Source organism: Gavialis gangeticus, unplaced genomic scaffold, assembly GCF_001723915.1.
Source record: "Gavialis gangeticus isolate Ggan-Ray unplaced genomic scaffold, GavGan_comp1, whole genome shotgun sequence".
NCBI lineage: Eukaryota > Metazoa > Chordata > Crocodylia > Gavialidae > Gavialis > Gavialis gangeticus.
This window is the reverse complement of record NW_017729034.1, coordinates 29,569,948-29,582,867: the sequence shown is the minus strand read 5'-3', so window position 1 is coordinate 29,582,867 and position 12,920 is coordinate 29,569,948. Positions and strand designations below refer to the sequence as shown.

Genomic DNA, 12,920 nt, shown 5'->3' with positions numbered 1-12,920 from the left:
GGAGTGAGAAATTGAATCCAAGACTCAAGGCTGAGTCTTTTGGGCAGTAGTGGTGAGCACTAAACATAGGCCTCCTATGTCTGAGGAGGAAATGAGGCATCAGACATTTTAAGGAAGCCAAGCAATACAGAGGGTTCTGGAAGATAATACATCCAGTGAATTTAGATAAATGTTACCATCTGGGAAAACATAGAAACCATCATAGATGACAGATGGGGGGACTATTTTTAGTGGGGACTGTACCTGAGACAGGTCAGTGAGTCTCTGCTATGTCCTTGGAGTAGATTTCAGATGAGGTGTCCTTCACAGGGAAGAGTCCTACCTAACTGAATTACTTCAGCACATGCTGATATACCTGTAGTGAGAGCCCCTATACCTAACACTACGATTTTCAGGGAGAGCTGTGTAAGATATGCCCTGAGCCATTTCCACCTACAAGTCTACCTGGCTCTTTACTCGGCTGGTGCAGGAGAGACCTTTCTTGTGTGTGATGCTGTTACAGCAAGTGCCAATGTACCACATTATTCCCAGAGCTACAGTAATGTGCAGGATGGACCTAACTGCAGCAGAGTGGGAGCAGAGAGGCTCCATCTCTGTGAGGCTTGCTCGAGACCTCAGCTGTATTCCTTCCTGGTGGTAGCACAAACTCTGTGGAGATGAAATCCCAGTCCCCTTCCTGTCTGCATTGTTCTTTTCCATAGAAAAAAACCAAAAAACCAGACTAATCCTCACTTTGGGATCAAGCCATCGGAGCTTTACTGAGTATTCTACCCCTCAGCTCCTCTGACTATTGCTTTAGTGATGTGACACCACCTGCTCCAAGACCCTTCCTGGTGACAGGATGCAGCTGTCTTACCCTTGAGCAGTAATACAGCTGGCACATTTCACCCATCTTATGGATAACGCACCGCAGGACCTTGGAGCTGAAGGCAGCAACTGCGGTTTCAGAACTGTTCAGATTGCACAGGGCCTGAGGCACGTGGCAAGGAAGGCAAATCCAGGGTTCTCCCTGCAGCCTGAAATGAAAGACTCAGAGTGGTGGGGAAGTGCAACAAAGGAATAGACAGAAATAAATAACTAATAACAACAGCCAGCTGAGGAGAGATCCTGACCCTTAGGCTGCTGCAGCTCCCTTTCCAATGCTTGCAAGTTGATCAGGGTCAAGACAACATGCTACTGCCCCCACTCCACCCCAATGGGAGGCCTTTCTGTTATCAAAGTTTGTCCACCCAGTTGCAGAAAGCAAAAGAGAGGCTGAAAGCGAGGTTAGCAGCTGGGGCCGTTGAGTGGTTGGTCAGCAGCTGGATCCACCCATGGCCTTCCACTGCTTGGCGTAATCCACATGATGGGTCTGTTTCTCTGTTTTCTTCCTTGGGCTGGAGGAGGGCACAGGGGGGCATAGGGGACGGGAGAAGGAGAGCAGTGTGGGCTAAAGCAAATCACACAAGGACAATTAAATACATGAGAGTCTGGAAGATGCAAATGGAGACACTGAAGCACATGCAGCCTAGGGGGCCATTCTATGGCCACTGGCACACGGGACAGGAGCTGCCCTGAACAGAGGCAGGTAGGGTGTTACTGCAGGGGGGCACTGCAGCTGGGGCACAGTAGCCGGAGCCAGCAGATTCACGTTGGAACATGGAGAGCCATCTGGGGAGAGCACTGTGGTATATTGTCTCCTAAGCTGTGGGCTCTGCAGTAAAGAAGTTAACAGTTCTGGTAGAAATTTGTGCTTTAATATATTTTTTTTTGTTTAAAACAAGTTCCCACTTCCCTGAGGAAGTCCTGTCCAATGTTCCCAAGGAAACATGGGAGTTTTCCTTTGTTGTTCATTCTTTTTTTTTTTCATTCCCATTTTTCCTTCATTCCTTCTTTTATGGTTTTGTTCTTTCCTTCCTTCCTCTGTCGTATTTTTTTTGTTTCTGTTTTTATTTTTTTGTTTAGACACTATGACTTTCTCGAGGAATCCTCCAGCTTCTGCACTGGATTCCTTGGTGTGGTCATGCTTGTCAGTCTTTGGTAACGTTTGGACACTTTGGTGTGCCAGTGAGGAGGGGGAGGAAGAGGAGCAGAGGTGGCTGAGTAGGAAAGGAGCAGGAATGTCTCGGTCAGAAGACACGGGTGCTTGCTTGCCATCATCTGAGCAGCACATAAAGAAAGAAAGTCACTGGCCCACAGAGAGAAGACCTGTGCAGGGTTGGGACACCATTCCCTGGAAGGGCAACCGCTATGAATCAAAGAGAGAGACAGAGAGAGATTAGTTAAGACAGACCCCATAAAATAAATCAGTGAGTGCCAGCCAGTACCACAGGAAACAACAAGGGCATTTGTACAGCTTGTGGGAAATCCAAGGAATTTTTTGCCATTATTTCAAAAATGTCTTGTCATCCCAAATAGGAACAAGAAAGTGAGAATCTTGAATTCTGTTACAAACTAAAAAGCTGGAAAAACTCAAATCCAGTCAAATAGAACATTTTGTTTTAATCACTTGTAAACATTTCCTGTTGAGGTTGAAAATTTCTCGCTTTCTCTTTTTTTTTTATTCTAATGAGCTTGAAATTTGCCTGGAAAACTTGCTTTGAACCACACACTCAAATGTTTCATTAACAAACAGATACCCAGATGGTTTATTTTGACAATTTGGAAATTATTTTCTCTCAAATGTTTTGATTTGAGAAATGTGATGGAACAAACCCTTTCCCATAAAAAGCTCTTAGTAATTATCCATGAAAAAATGCTTCCTTGAAAAATTCCCAACCAGCCCTAGATGCACAGGATACCCGCTGTCTTGCCCCCTTTCGTATTCCCCTGAGAAGCTAGCCAAGGCTACAGTCAGGACAAAGCATGTGCATACTAGTGTTTCTGCTCAAAGACAGAAGAAAAACAGAAATTACCAGTCTTCTCCAGAGGAACCAAGGCATTCGAATGACCTGGATGTTATTGGGTTGCCCATCCCAGAGCCGGGAGGGAAGCTTTCCTTTTTTAGGCTTCCAGCAACAGAAAGATATGGGCAAAAGAGAAAAAGGCTCTGAAAAGAGCAGCTACAAAGGTGGTGGGGCTGGAGGGACCAACTCACAATGCTGAAAGAACTAAATCTGTCTTTCTGGCCAAGGCAACAGCTGAAGGATGAGTTCCACCTTGAGATCCATGTATGAAGGATGCAAATGATAAGGAACAAGAAATGATCCAGCGTGGGATCTGTATAAAGAAGGGGAATGGGATAAAATAAAGCCAAAGAAATTGTAGGCTGACTGTTGTATTTCCTGATAGTAAAATGCTTTAAGCTGGGGAGTCATCTCAAGGAAGAAGTAGGAATATCACTGCTTGGGACCCTTACAGGTAGACATTTCAGAGAACAGGTGGTAGACTAGAAAGGGACCCAACACAGCTAGCTAAATTCAGTCTCAGAGCTCTAGGATTCTCAGCTTGATTGATGCCCTCAGTTCTGATGGACCAGGCAAGGGGATGGGAGCTCCTGCCTGTCCTTCACCAGAGGACTTGAGAAACAGAACCCTGCTCCTGAAGAAATAATGATTTGGAGATAGGGTGCATCCAGACGAGCATGGATGTTTGGTTCCCCGGGGATATCCAGGGGTCAAAATAACCTGTGGGAAAAGAAACAGGAGCAGTGCACACTTGGGCAGTGGCCCTTGCAGTGCAGAGAACACCAGACTGTGCATTACGTGGTGCTGCAGATATGTTTGCGGCACCACATACCATATGGCTGCACTTGTCTGGATGTGCCCATAGAGGCTATCAAAGGGTCAGAGAAGATTTGTCCCTTCCCAAGCTCAAATGACTAGGATTAATTGGTTTCACTGATATCTGCAGCACTGTAAAAGTCTTGCAACTGCCCAACAACCTGGCTGAAACCTGAGCATATTAGTGTAGAGAACAATGGCTGGCAGGGAGCCACCGAATGGTTGGTGATAATGGAAGACCATAGCAGAAGGGCTCATGTTACAGCCATGTCAGATTCCAATGAATCTGCAAATTCTGCTAAACACCGTGTTATAAGGACATGAGAAGGAGCGAAGGAAGTGTGATAATGGATCCTGATTCTCAAGGATGGAGTACCATGGGATCATAGGAAATTAAGGTTGGAAGGGACCTCACAAGGTCATCTAGTCCAGCCCCCTGCTCAAGGCAGGATCATCCCCGACTAAACTGTTCCAGACAAGTGTCTGTCTAACCCACACCTGAGAATTTGCAGGGATGGAGATTCCACAATGTGTACAGGTTCCAGAGCTTGACTACCCTCATAGTCATAAAGTTTCCCCTAACCTCCAACCTAAATTTCCTCTACTGAAGCTTGAGGCCGTTACTCCTAGTCCTGTCCACTACAGCCACAGAGAAAAGCCCATATCCATCTTCTGTAAATATCCTCCCAGTCTTCTCTCTGGCTCTTTTTGGTTGTGGGCTGGAATGATCCACCCTGGGTCAGAGGCAAGTGGGAAGGTGGGTGCTAGGACCAGCTGCTGCCACTGCTTGCCTCCCCAGTAGCATGGGAGGGTGCCTGCAGCTGGCACTTCTCCCCGTGGAAGCATAGAGTGAGCGCCCATAGCAGAAATTCATCCCCTCGCTGGCAAGGGAGAATGCCAGCAGAAGGCACCTTCCCCCTGCTGCATGCTGCCGAAGCCTCTAGTCCATAGATTGGATCCAGGGTTCCACAGGCCAGATCTGGTCCACAGGCCATAGGTTTCCAACCCCTAATTTGGGGTCATGTTAACCTGTGGTTGCTCACTGCAAGGTTAGGGGTTTGAGGTTCAGAGCAACACAACAATAATATCAATGAGATCTTTGCAATGCCCCTGCTGTTGCCTACACAGCAGGTAGTCATTCTCCTTTTCTGTGGGAAAGATTTTGCTTTATAAATGTACTCTCAAACACTTAGGAATAAGCCAAGTCCTTCCCCAGAAAGCTCACTGTTGGCCTTGCAGCTAACAGCAATGACAACACTGAGAACACCAGACGATACTCACTACAAACCCAGCCAACAACTCTGTATACCCTCCAACTCATCATATCCCTGCAGACATGCAGAAAACATCTAACACTGCTGAAAAAAATCCCACCTCCCCCCTTCCGTTGCAGAAGCGCATACCGCATATAACCGTCCAAGAAATGCATCCATATAAGCCCATCACAGATACACACCCCCTGAGCAGGGAAGAACAGTCACGCAACCCGGTTACAACCCTGCACAACACGCACCCCTCCTCCGCTCATTGACACAGTCATACCAACCCATCAGATGCCATGGCGCAGCCCCCACCCCTGACGCACATGTGTACACACCCTCAAGCCTGCTCACACACTCACCCTTATTCGGGCCAATTGGCTTCCTTGGACAGTCCCCCTTTTTCAGAGTGACATCATCAATGGCAATATCTCCCTCGTAGTTTGTGCCACGGACACCTTCGAAGATGATCTGTGGGTAGAGACACTAAGCAGTGAGAGAGCTCGAGGGTGCCGAATGCTCCCAAGGCAGATTGGCAGGAGGGAGTGGGTAGGACACAAGGTGCCCTGTCTATAGATGCGAAGAGGCAACACACCTGCTGCCCCTGGGAAGGGGGATCCTTCTCCCTGCAACCCTTAGCCAACCGTACTATAGGCTTCTGCAATGCTGTAAGCCCCTGGCAAGTCCCCTGAGCAGCCCCTATTCTTCACAGCCACTGGCTGCCTCCTTGAAGGGGAAACCTAGCCCTCAATCTCCTGTTTCTTCTCCCCCAGCTGCCTGGCTGTCCTTGACTTCCCCCCTAGGTGCTCCCCTGTGGGCTTCCCTCCTGCCTGTTGCCTTGACACACCTCCACCAACCCGGACTGCCATTCACATCAATGCATCTGCGCAGCACAGTGTCTCTCCCCACAAACATGGGGGTCAAGGGGACAGAGTTGCACCAGACAACCCTCTACCCTGCACTGGCAGAAGGCAGACAATTCCTCTCTCCACTGCTGGAATATCTCCCACCCCAAGTGCGGAGGCCTGAGGTATCTCCCCCCTCCTCCCTGCACCCTCTCGCATCAGGATGCATGCAGAGACTAGCTCCTTCCTTCTCCGAACCTGACAGTTACAGCTTCATCAACCTGAATCCCTCTGCTGTTCCCATGGTTACCAAACTCTGCCTGCAAGCCTAGGGGCAGAAGCTCAATCACTACCTGCTCTGGGGGCTGAGGGAACAACTGGCCCCAGCTCTTACTCCTCCTTGCTAAGGAGCGGGGGGGAAAGGCCAGCCTCTGGCCCCATACACTGACCGCTGGCAGCAGGAGTCCCAGCAGAGAGCTACAGTCTGTGCTCCCCTCAGCACTGTGGCAGACACTTAGACTCTGGTGGATGGGTACCATTTAGAGGACAAAGACAAGGGTTTGAGTAGCATCCCCTGCTTGTGACAGCAAACCCACTCCACCCCCACCTCTGTGGGCTCCCTGTGACAGTAAAACTTCATCCATGCTCCCCTCCTCCCTCACAATGTTCTCCCCTGTCCTCCACCCTAGACACACACCCATGTCCCTGCCAGCTTTCCCGTCCCCAATAATGGTGAACATATGCCCGTCCCTGCATGCTCCCCCACAGTAACTAATGCTCACCTTCACTCACAGTAGCAAATGTATATAGGGACAAACTTGTGTCCAACTGTCTGATGTAGCCTTCAGGGGTCACTCTAAAATAACGAAGCAATATGTCCTGGCCTTGCCAGTGTAGGATATCCTACAAAAATAACATCCAGGGGCATCCTAAAAACAACCGTATCTAGATGCTTCAATGCTACTCATCGCTCAATGTATGTGAATAGCCCAGAAGCAGCTCTACAGGAACAAACCAGTGTGTCCAGCCCCTGAGACTATCAGCCTATGACACCAATCCAAGAAGCACTGTATAGTACTCACCAGCAACCGCAGAATAACAAATGCATGGCTATAACTCAGCTTTCATTAAGAATTCTGGAATAACAAATCAGCTGGTGCTGAATAGTACTCACATGAGTAACTAAGTCCTTGTTTATTATTTTATAGCACCCAAAAGTGTACTAGGCATTTCGCAAGCACGCAACAACTAGCCAAAGTGCTCACATCCAGACCTTACCAGCACAATTACAACAAGAAACTAGTGTGCAGGGCTTAGAATTAAAAAATAACAGTTTCCTACATACCAGATTGCTGGGTACCCATGTGGTCAGGGCCATCCCGAGGGATGGGGAGGCAGGTGAATCGGGGCAACCACCCCAGGCCCCGTGCTTTGTGGGGGGGCCCACAGAGCGGGGCAGGGGTGGGGCCCTGCATGGGTTGATTTGCCCCGGGCCCCGCACCCTGCTCAGGTAGGTTCTGCCTGTGGTCATAAGTAATTACATAATAAAACCCCCAAGTGGCTAGCTCACTACTCATGAGCAATCCTCCAACAGTAAACCCAAGTATGTGCTCCAGAATACATGGTACCATGGTTATTTGCATGCATTTTGGAGCCCTGTGCTCACAAGCATCACATCCATAACATACAGTAACTGGCAATGAGCTTGGACACACAAAAATAAGCCTACAATTGCAGACTGGTTTCTAGGGCTCATCAGCAAACTGACAGTAATGAATCAATCCTGCTGAATGATGGAGTTCGATAGTTTTAGGGAGGAAACAGGTTGGTGTTTTACACTTCCCACATACTTCTCACCTGTGACCTTGTAACAGAATCCCTTCCACAACGGCTATGTGCTATCCCTCTACCTTACATATCCAGTGGCTGTACCACAGGGTAGATGGCCACAGTGTGCAGCTAGGCTCTGTGTCTTTGGTGCTTGCTTACCTGAAAGGGTCCTGGGGGATTGATGGGGACATGTACTTGCTGCCACTTGTTTCCTCTGTTCCCACTGAGTGACCATACTTGGGTGTCAATGGCCCGTTTGTTCTTTACACGAACTAAAAGATTCAAGGAGCCTGCCAGAAAAAAACCAGACACTGGAGTCACAGGTCAGTCTCCATCAGCTTGCGGTGTCCCAAACAGTTCTTGTAAAATTGGGACATGAGGGACCCTATGTTAGACAACTGGCATAAGAACCTGCAGGGGGGCAGGTCTGGTGGTCTCCAAGACAGTCACAGCTAGGGTTTGCCATAATTTCCTGTGCAAAACTATTTTTTTCACCCCAACCTACATATTTAGAGCAACCCAAGTGATGTGTGAATATGCATCAAATTCAAATGGTTTCAGCCAAACATTTTTTTTAAAACCTTGAAACAATTTCAGAAAAGTAAATAATTTTATCTGACATTTTCCAAACAATTCCTTCCAAAACTTATTTTTAAATTTAAAAAATGGTTCAAAGCCCCCAAATGAAAAAAAAGTCTTGTTTTATGTCAAATAAATTGCTGCAGTCAACCTGCAAGATTTTCCTCTGAGTTTTTGTTTCAGACAAAAATGCAAAAAAATATGTCACATCGGGTCAAACTGAAATGAATTTTCTCCCTCATTTTTCAGTGCAGTCAGCAAACCAAAAAAATCAATTATCTGAACAGCTCTAGTCATAGCATCTCCAGTCTCAGCACTGAAATAGCGGGCTGAAGTAACTCTCACTCTTCTGAAGCTAAAAACAGCCATGAATTTCGGTCTTCACACACAGAAGAACAGAGAGGTGATGATAACCTCTTTTTGTATGTCTGTGGTCATGCTGTAGCTAGGATGACTGCATTCTAGCAAGGACACTTCAATTCTAGAGGCATCAGGGTCAGAGGGCAGGGAGAAAATACTTCCTTTCTATACAGCCCTGGTCACCTAGGAGTGTTTTATTTTTGGCACCTTCATCTCAGAGGCATCATATCAGGGAGAGGGGAGGTGGCTCTGGAAGGATCCCATCTGGTGCTTCAGTATGAGAGATATGGCTAAATTGGAGGGTGTTCAGTGGTAGATAATAAAGATGAAGAAATGTTTGAATTCTGAGTGGCTGACTTACAAGGAAAGGTTAAAAGACTGAAATATATGTAACTTGGCAAAGAGACAAATAAGAGAAGAGGTGGTTATTGCTTAGGAATATTCAAAGGCATCAGCATTAAGGAGAGAGAGGGTAATTGCTTGGTATGGTTCAAAGAGCCTGGATGTAGGATTTAAGGGATTAAACCAAGCAGGTTGAATATAAAACATAAAATCCCAACCCAGTGCGACATGAGGCTGTGGAATAGCCTCTCTAAGAAAGGAGTGGAAGCCCTATTTCCAGGGTTATTCAGAATTTGCCTTGGGATTAAGGCTGATCTGCTGAGAGGGTGGGGAGAACTGGATGATCCAATGTCCCCTCTCTCACGTGTATGATCAGAATTTCAACAAGAAGGGAAGAATCCCGTCTGAACTGGAAGTGCAGGCCATGACAAGTTGCCTTTCCTGGAGGTGTCCATTTTGTACCATGGATTGATACTCTGAGCTGAGATGACAGCATATCATTCTCAGGAGAGGTCAGCTGGCATGGCGTGACCTTGAGAAGACAGAGATAAGTGAGCCTGAGCTCTCCTCCATGGAAACACAGAGCCTGGAAGGAGGAAAGTCACTATGGGAACCTCAAGCAAAGACAGCTTTGAGCCACAGGCTTTCTCCCTGCCCACTGCCCTCAGAAACTTCCTGTGAAGCAATGTCTAATTGAAGAAGAATGAAGCCTGAATCTCATTGAGGCTGTTGGGTGAATTGATGGTCCAAGCAGGGACTAAATAACCCCATAAATCAATGTCAACAGGAGTGTGTTCAGAGCAGCTAATTACAGCTGCTGGAGCTGAGAAGGTGAGAGGTTGACAGAGAGGGAAGAATTAGCATGAAGCTGCCAGTGAGCAAGGATTAAAACAGCCACCCTCTACTTTAACCTCACTTGGTGACAGCAGGTAGGATCTGCCATACAAGAGCCTGGCCGATCAGTGAGTGTTGGGGCAAATCATTTGGCAAATGAACTTTGTGTTCTAGGTGAAAAGGGGAAAGCAAGACAGAAAAGGACTCAGAAAAGCATCTGGACTGTACACTAGTGCCAACTAAGCACTAGCTGTGAACTGCTGGCCTAAACCCAAGCCTGTCCTCAGGATGCCCAGACTGTCCCGTCAGGCTGTCAACAGCCTTTGCTTTTTGCCCAACAAAACATCTAATCATTAGTTCTTTCTAGGTGTGGCTCACAGGACACTTAGCAAACATTAGTGAAGCCCCCTGATACCTCTCCAAGTTGGAGCATGTCACCTTCCACCTGTGAGGAAACTGAAGCATAGAGAGGCTAAGTGACTTGCCTAAAATTACACCATGAACCACTGTTAAGAGCTGCACAGAGAACCCATGCCTTAAGCTTTTAGTCCCACCTTCTCTAGTCACCAAATCATAATTTGGTGAGAAGCAGAGAAACTCCCTCCCTTTTGTTAGTCCTTTTACTAACACCTTCTGCTAGATTTAGAAGCCTGCATCCAGATATGGTAGAAAGAGTGAAAGTCCTTTGATATCAACATGGTTTTAGCAGTTTATACCAAAACTGAATTCAAGCTCATGGCATCACATACATTAAAGATTGCTTATACCCTCTGATTCATTCTCTTGCTTAGTTTGCTGATTTGTTTCCTAAATGATCTTTTCCAGGCCTAGTCTAACTGAAATGCTTCCTTGTGTTGCGGGTTCCTCCACCCTAGGCCCTGACCCCTAATACTGTTGGTCCTGGGATACAGAGATCAGTGCACCTATCATGCCATCATTACAGACTAGGAATTCTTAGCTGGGAAGACAGGAAGAGTAGTAGAACATCACTGGAGTGACAGTAGGATCTTCACCCATCCTGGCATATTAGAAGTGACAGGATTCTCATGTCAACATACAAGCATACATTGAGCCCTCAGCTGGGATTGCAGGCATTGAAGTCATTCTCTTCACCAACCAGACTTCAAACCACTTGAAGAGAAGCCCTGCCCTTACGTTTCAAGTCCTATTGCTCACAACCTTCTACTCCAAGAGCATACTGATTGGTCTGGCCCTGAATGATGATCTTGGAGTTTGTGTAGCACAGCCTTTTCCTTTGGGGATACTTCCCTGGATGCCAAACTGTTTTGGACCACTCTGCTGAGGGCTCGTGATCAATGCCCGCAGCACTGCCAGCTGATGACGGGGCACCGCTGTGTGACAGGACCTGTAACCTCCTGTCCCCATCTCAACAATTCTCCTCCCCACACACAACTTGCAGTGCCTTGATACATACTTCATATTGGTTCAGAAGAAGCCCAAAGCATTATGTTTGTAAGAAGCCAAAAAGTTCCCCTCTTATAACAGAATCTGCTTGTCTAATTATTTAAATAACTTAATTAATAGCTCCATTTGGAGCATTATGTCTAGTCCTCAGCTTACTGGCTAAGAGAAAAGACAGGCTCAGGGTGCCTGTCCCATTCTCACTTTGCTACTGACCTGCCATAGAAGTCACCATTCCTTTGTCCATCAGTTTCTCTATCCGTGAAATAAAGATAATGACACTAATTCGCTTTATGGGGGTGTTCTGAGGCTTAACTAACACTTTGTAAGTGCTTTGAAATCTGTGGATTGAAAAAAGCGGGAGCAGGAGCTCTTCCAATACCTCCAGGTTGGAGAAGAATCTAACTGAGACATGCCCTCCAATCCATACATTATGCCTAATGGAAATGGGAAAGGCACATTCAGTCTATTTCTTAGGGAGGGCAGTGTAGGATGGTTGCCTGCAATCTGTTCCCTAGCCCAGTTTCACATGGCAGCCTTGCACAGCTGCCCATTTAGAAATCCAGATCCTCACTTGCAGATTTGTGTTTCTTCTTTCCATTCTTCAACCTCCTCCCATCTGATTTGAATTTGGCCTTTCCTCAGAACACCTGCTAGTGATGCACAGATAAGGGAAGGCCAGGCATCTGTCGCTAAATCTCTGCAACAGGTCAGAACCCAGAGTGGCCAGGAAATCCCTAGCCACTGACAATCTTGTTGGTAGCATCTCTAAATGGGGTGTATTTGGTATTTTCCTTGTTATCTTTAGCAGCTCATCTTTCCTAATCTGAGAAGGAAACAAAGGCCTGTAACAAGCTATGAGGAATCAATTATTGTGCAAGTGAGTTGTGCCTTCTGCTGGCTCTTTTAAGCTCAGAGCTGGCATTTCAGAAGAGTGGTGCATACACAAAAGAGCACCAGCTGTGATGCCAGATACAGTAACCCAAGGGGATGGCTCTAAATGTTACCTGCTTGCAGCATGAAAAGTCTTATTTCAGTTGCCACAGAATGGAAACTTCAGTCTATCAGAATTGCAACAACAGTTAGGAAAAACTGATGCTAGTCGGATTCATCAGCTGAAGAATGGGGACAGTCCTGGGACCCAAGGATGGCCTGGATACTGGGGTGGATGGCAGCTTACTTAACCTAGAGTTTTCCATATCAGTTTTCCAGAGCATGGTTCAACACAAAATGAGGAAGAGACTGACATAAAGAGAAATTAAGAGAGTGATAGATCATATCTACCTATCTATCTGTCTATCTAGCTAGCTATCTCCAAGATAGATAGCTAGATAACTAGAGACGGGAGGCAGAGTAACTAGCAAGAAAAGAAGGCTAGCCAGTGAGTGGAGACAAAGATAATCCTATCTCTCTCTAGCTTTATGGGATGAACTGCAAAGTCAGGAGCTGTTTGGTTCACAGTACAGATCTGGATTAGGGGCAGGCTGGGGTTTGCTTTCCAATCCAACAGTGCTGAAATTTGCAACCAGCATTTCCACAATATGCCAGCCACAAAAGATAGAAATCTCCTGAGATTATCTGTTCACAGGAGATCTGGGCAGCAACTAGAGACTGAAAGCCAGAGTCTAGATTTGGATCCAACCTAAAACCAATCATGTGGGGGATACAAATCTGAAAGCCAGATATCTAACCTAGAATCTAAATTCCATACATTCAAAAAGAGAAACCAGAGAGAAACAGCCCTTCCC

At 46.7% G+C, this 12,920-nt stretch overlaps 1 protein-coding gene across 4 annotated transcripts in view; it reads right to left on the bottom strand.

Moving 5' to 3' along the window:
• MDGA1 (MAM domain containing glycosylphosphatidylinositol anchor 1) overlaps window positions 1-12,920 on the bottom strand; it is a 383,343-nt gene that overhangs the window by 136,095 nt on the left and 234,328 nt on the right. For 3 of the 4 annotated variants that reach the window (XM_019527003.1, XM_019527001.1, XM_019527004.1), the window contains 2 exons: window positions 7,795-7,925; window positions 5,323-5,431 (listed from right to left, as the gene is read on the bottom strand). In XM_019527003.1, coding sequence (XP_019382548.1) covers window positions 5,323-5,431; window positions 7,795-7,925 — 240 coding nt within the window. Of the gene's footprint in view, window positions 1-691; window positions 2,228-5,322; window positions 5,432-7,794; window positions 7,926-12,920 lie in introns of those variants that run through there. The other variant, XM_019527005.1, reaches the window with a different exon arrangement.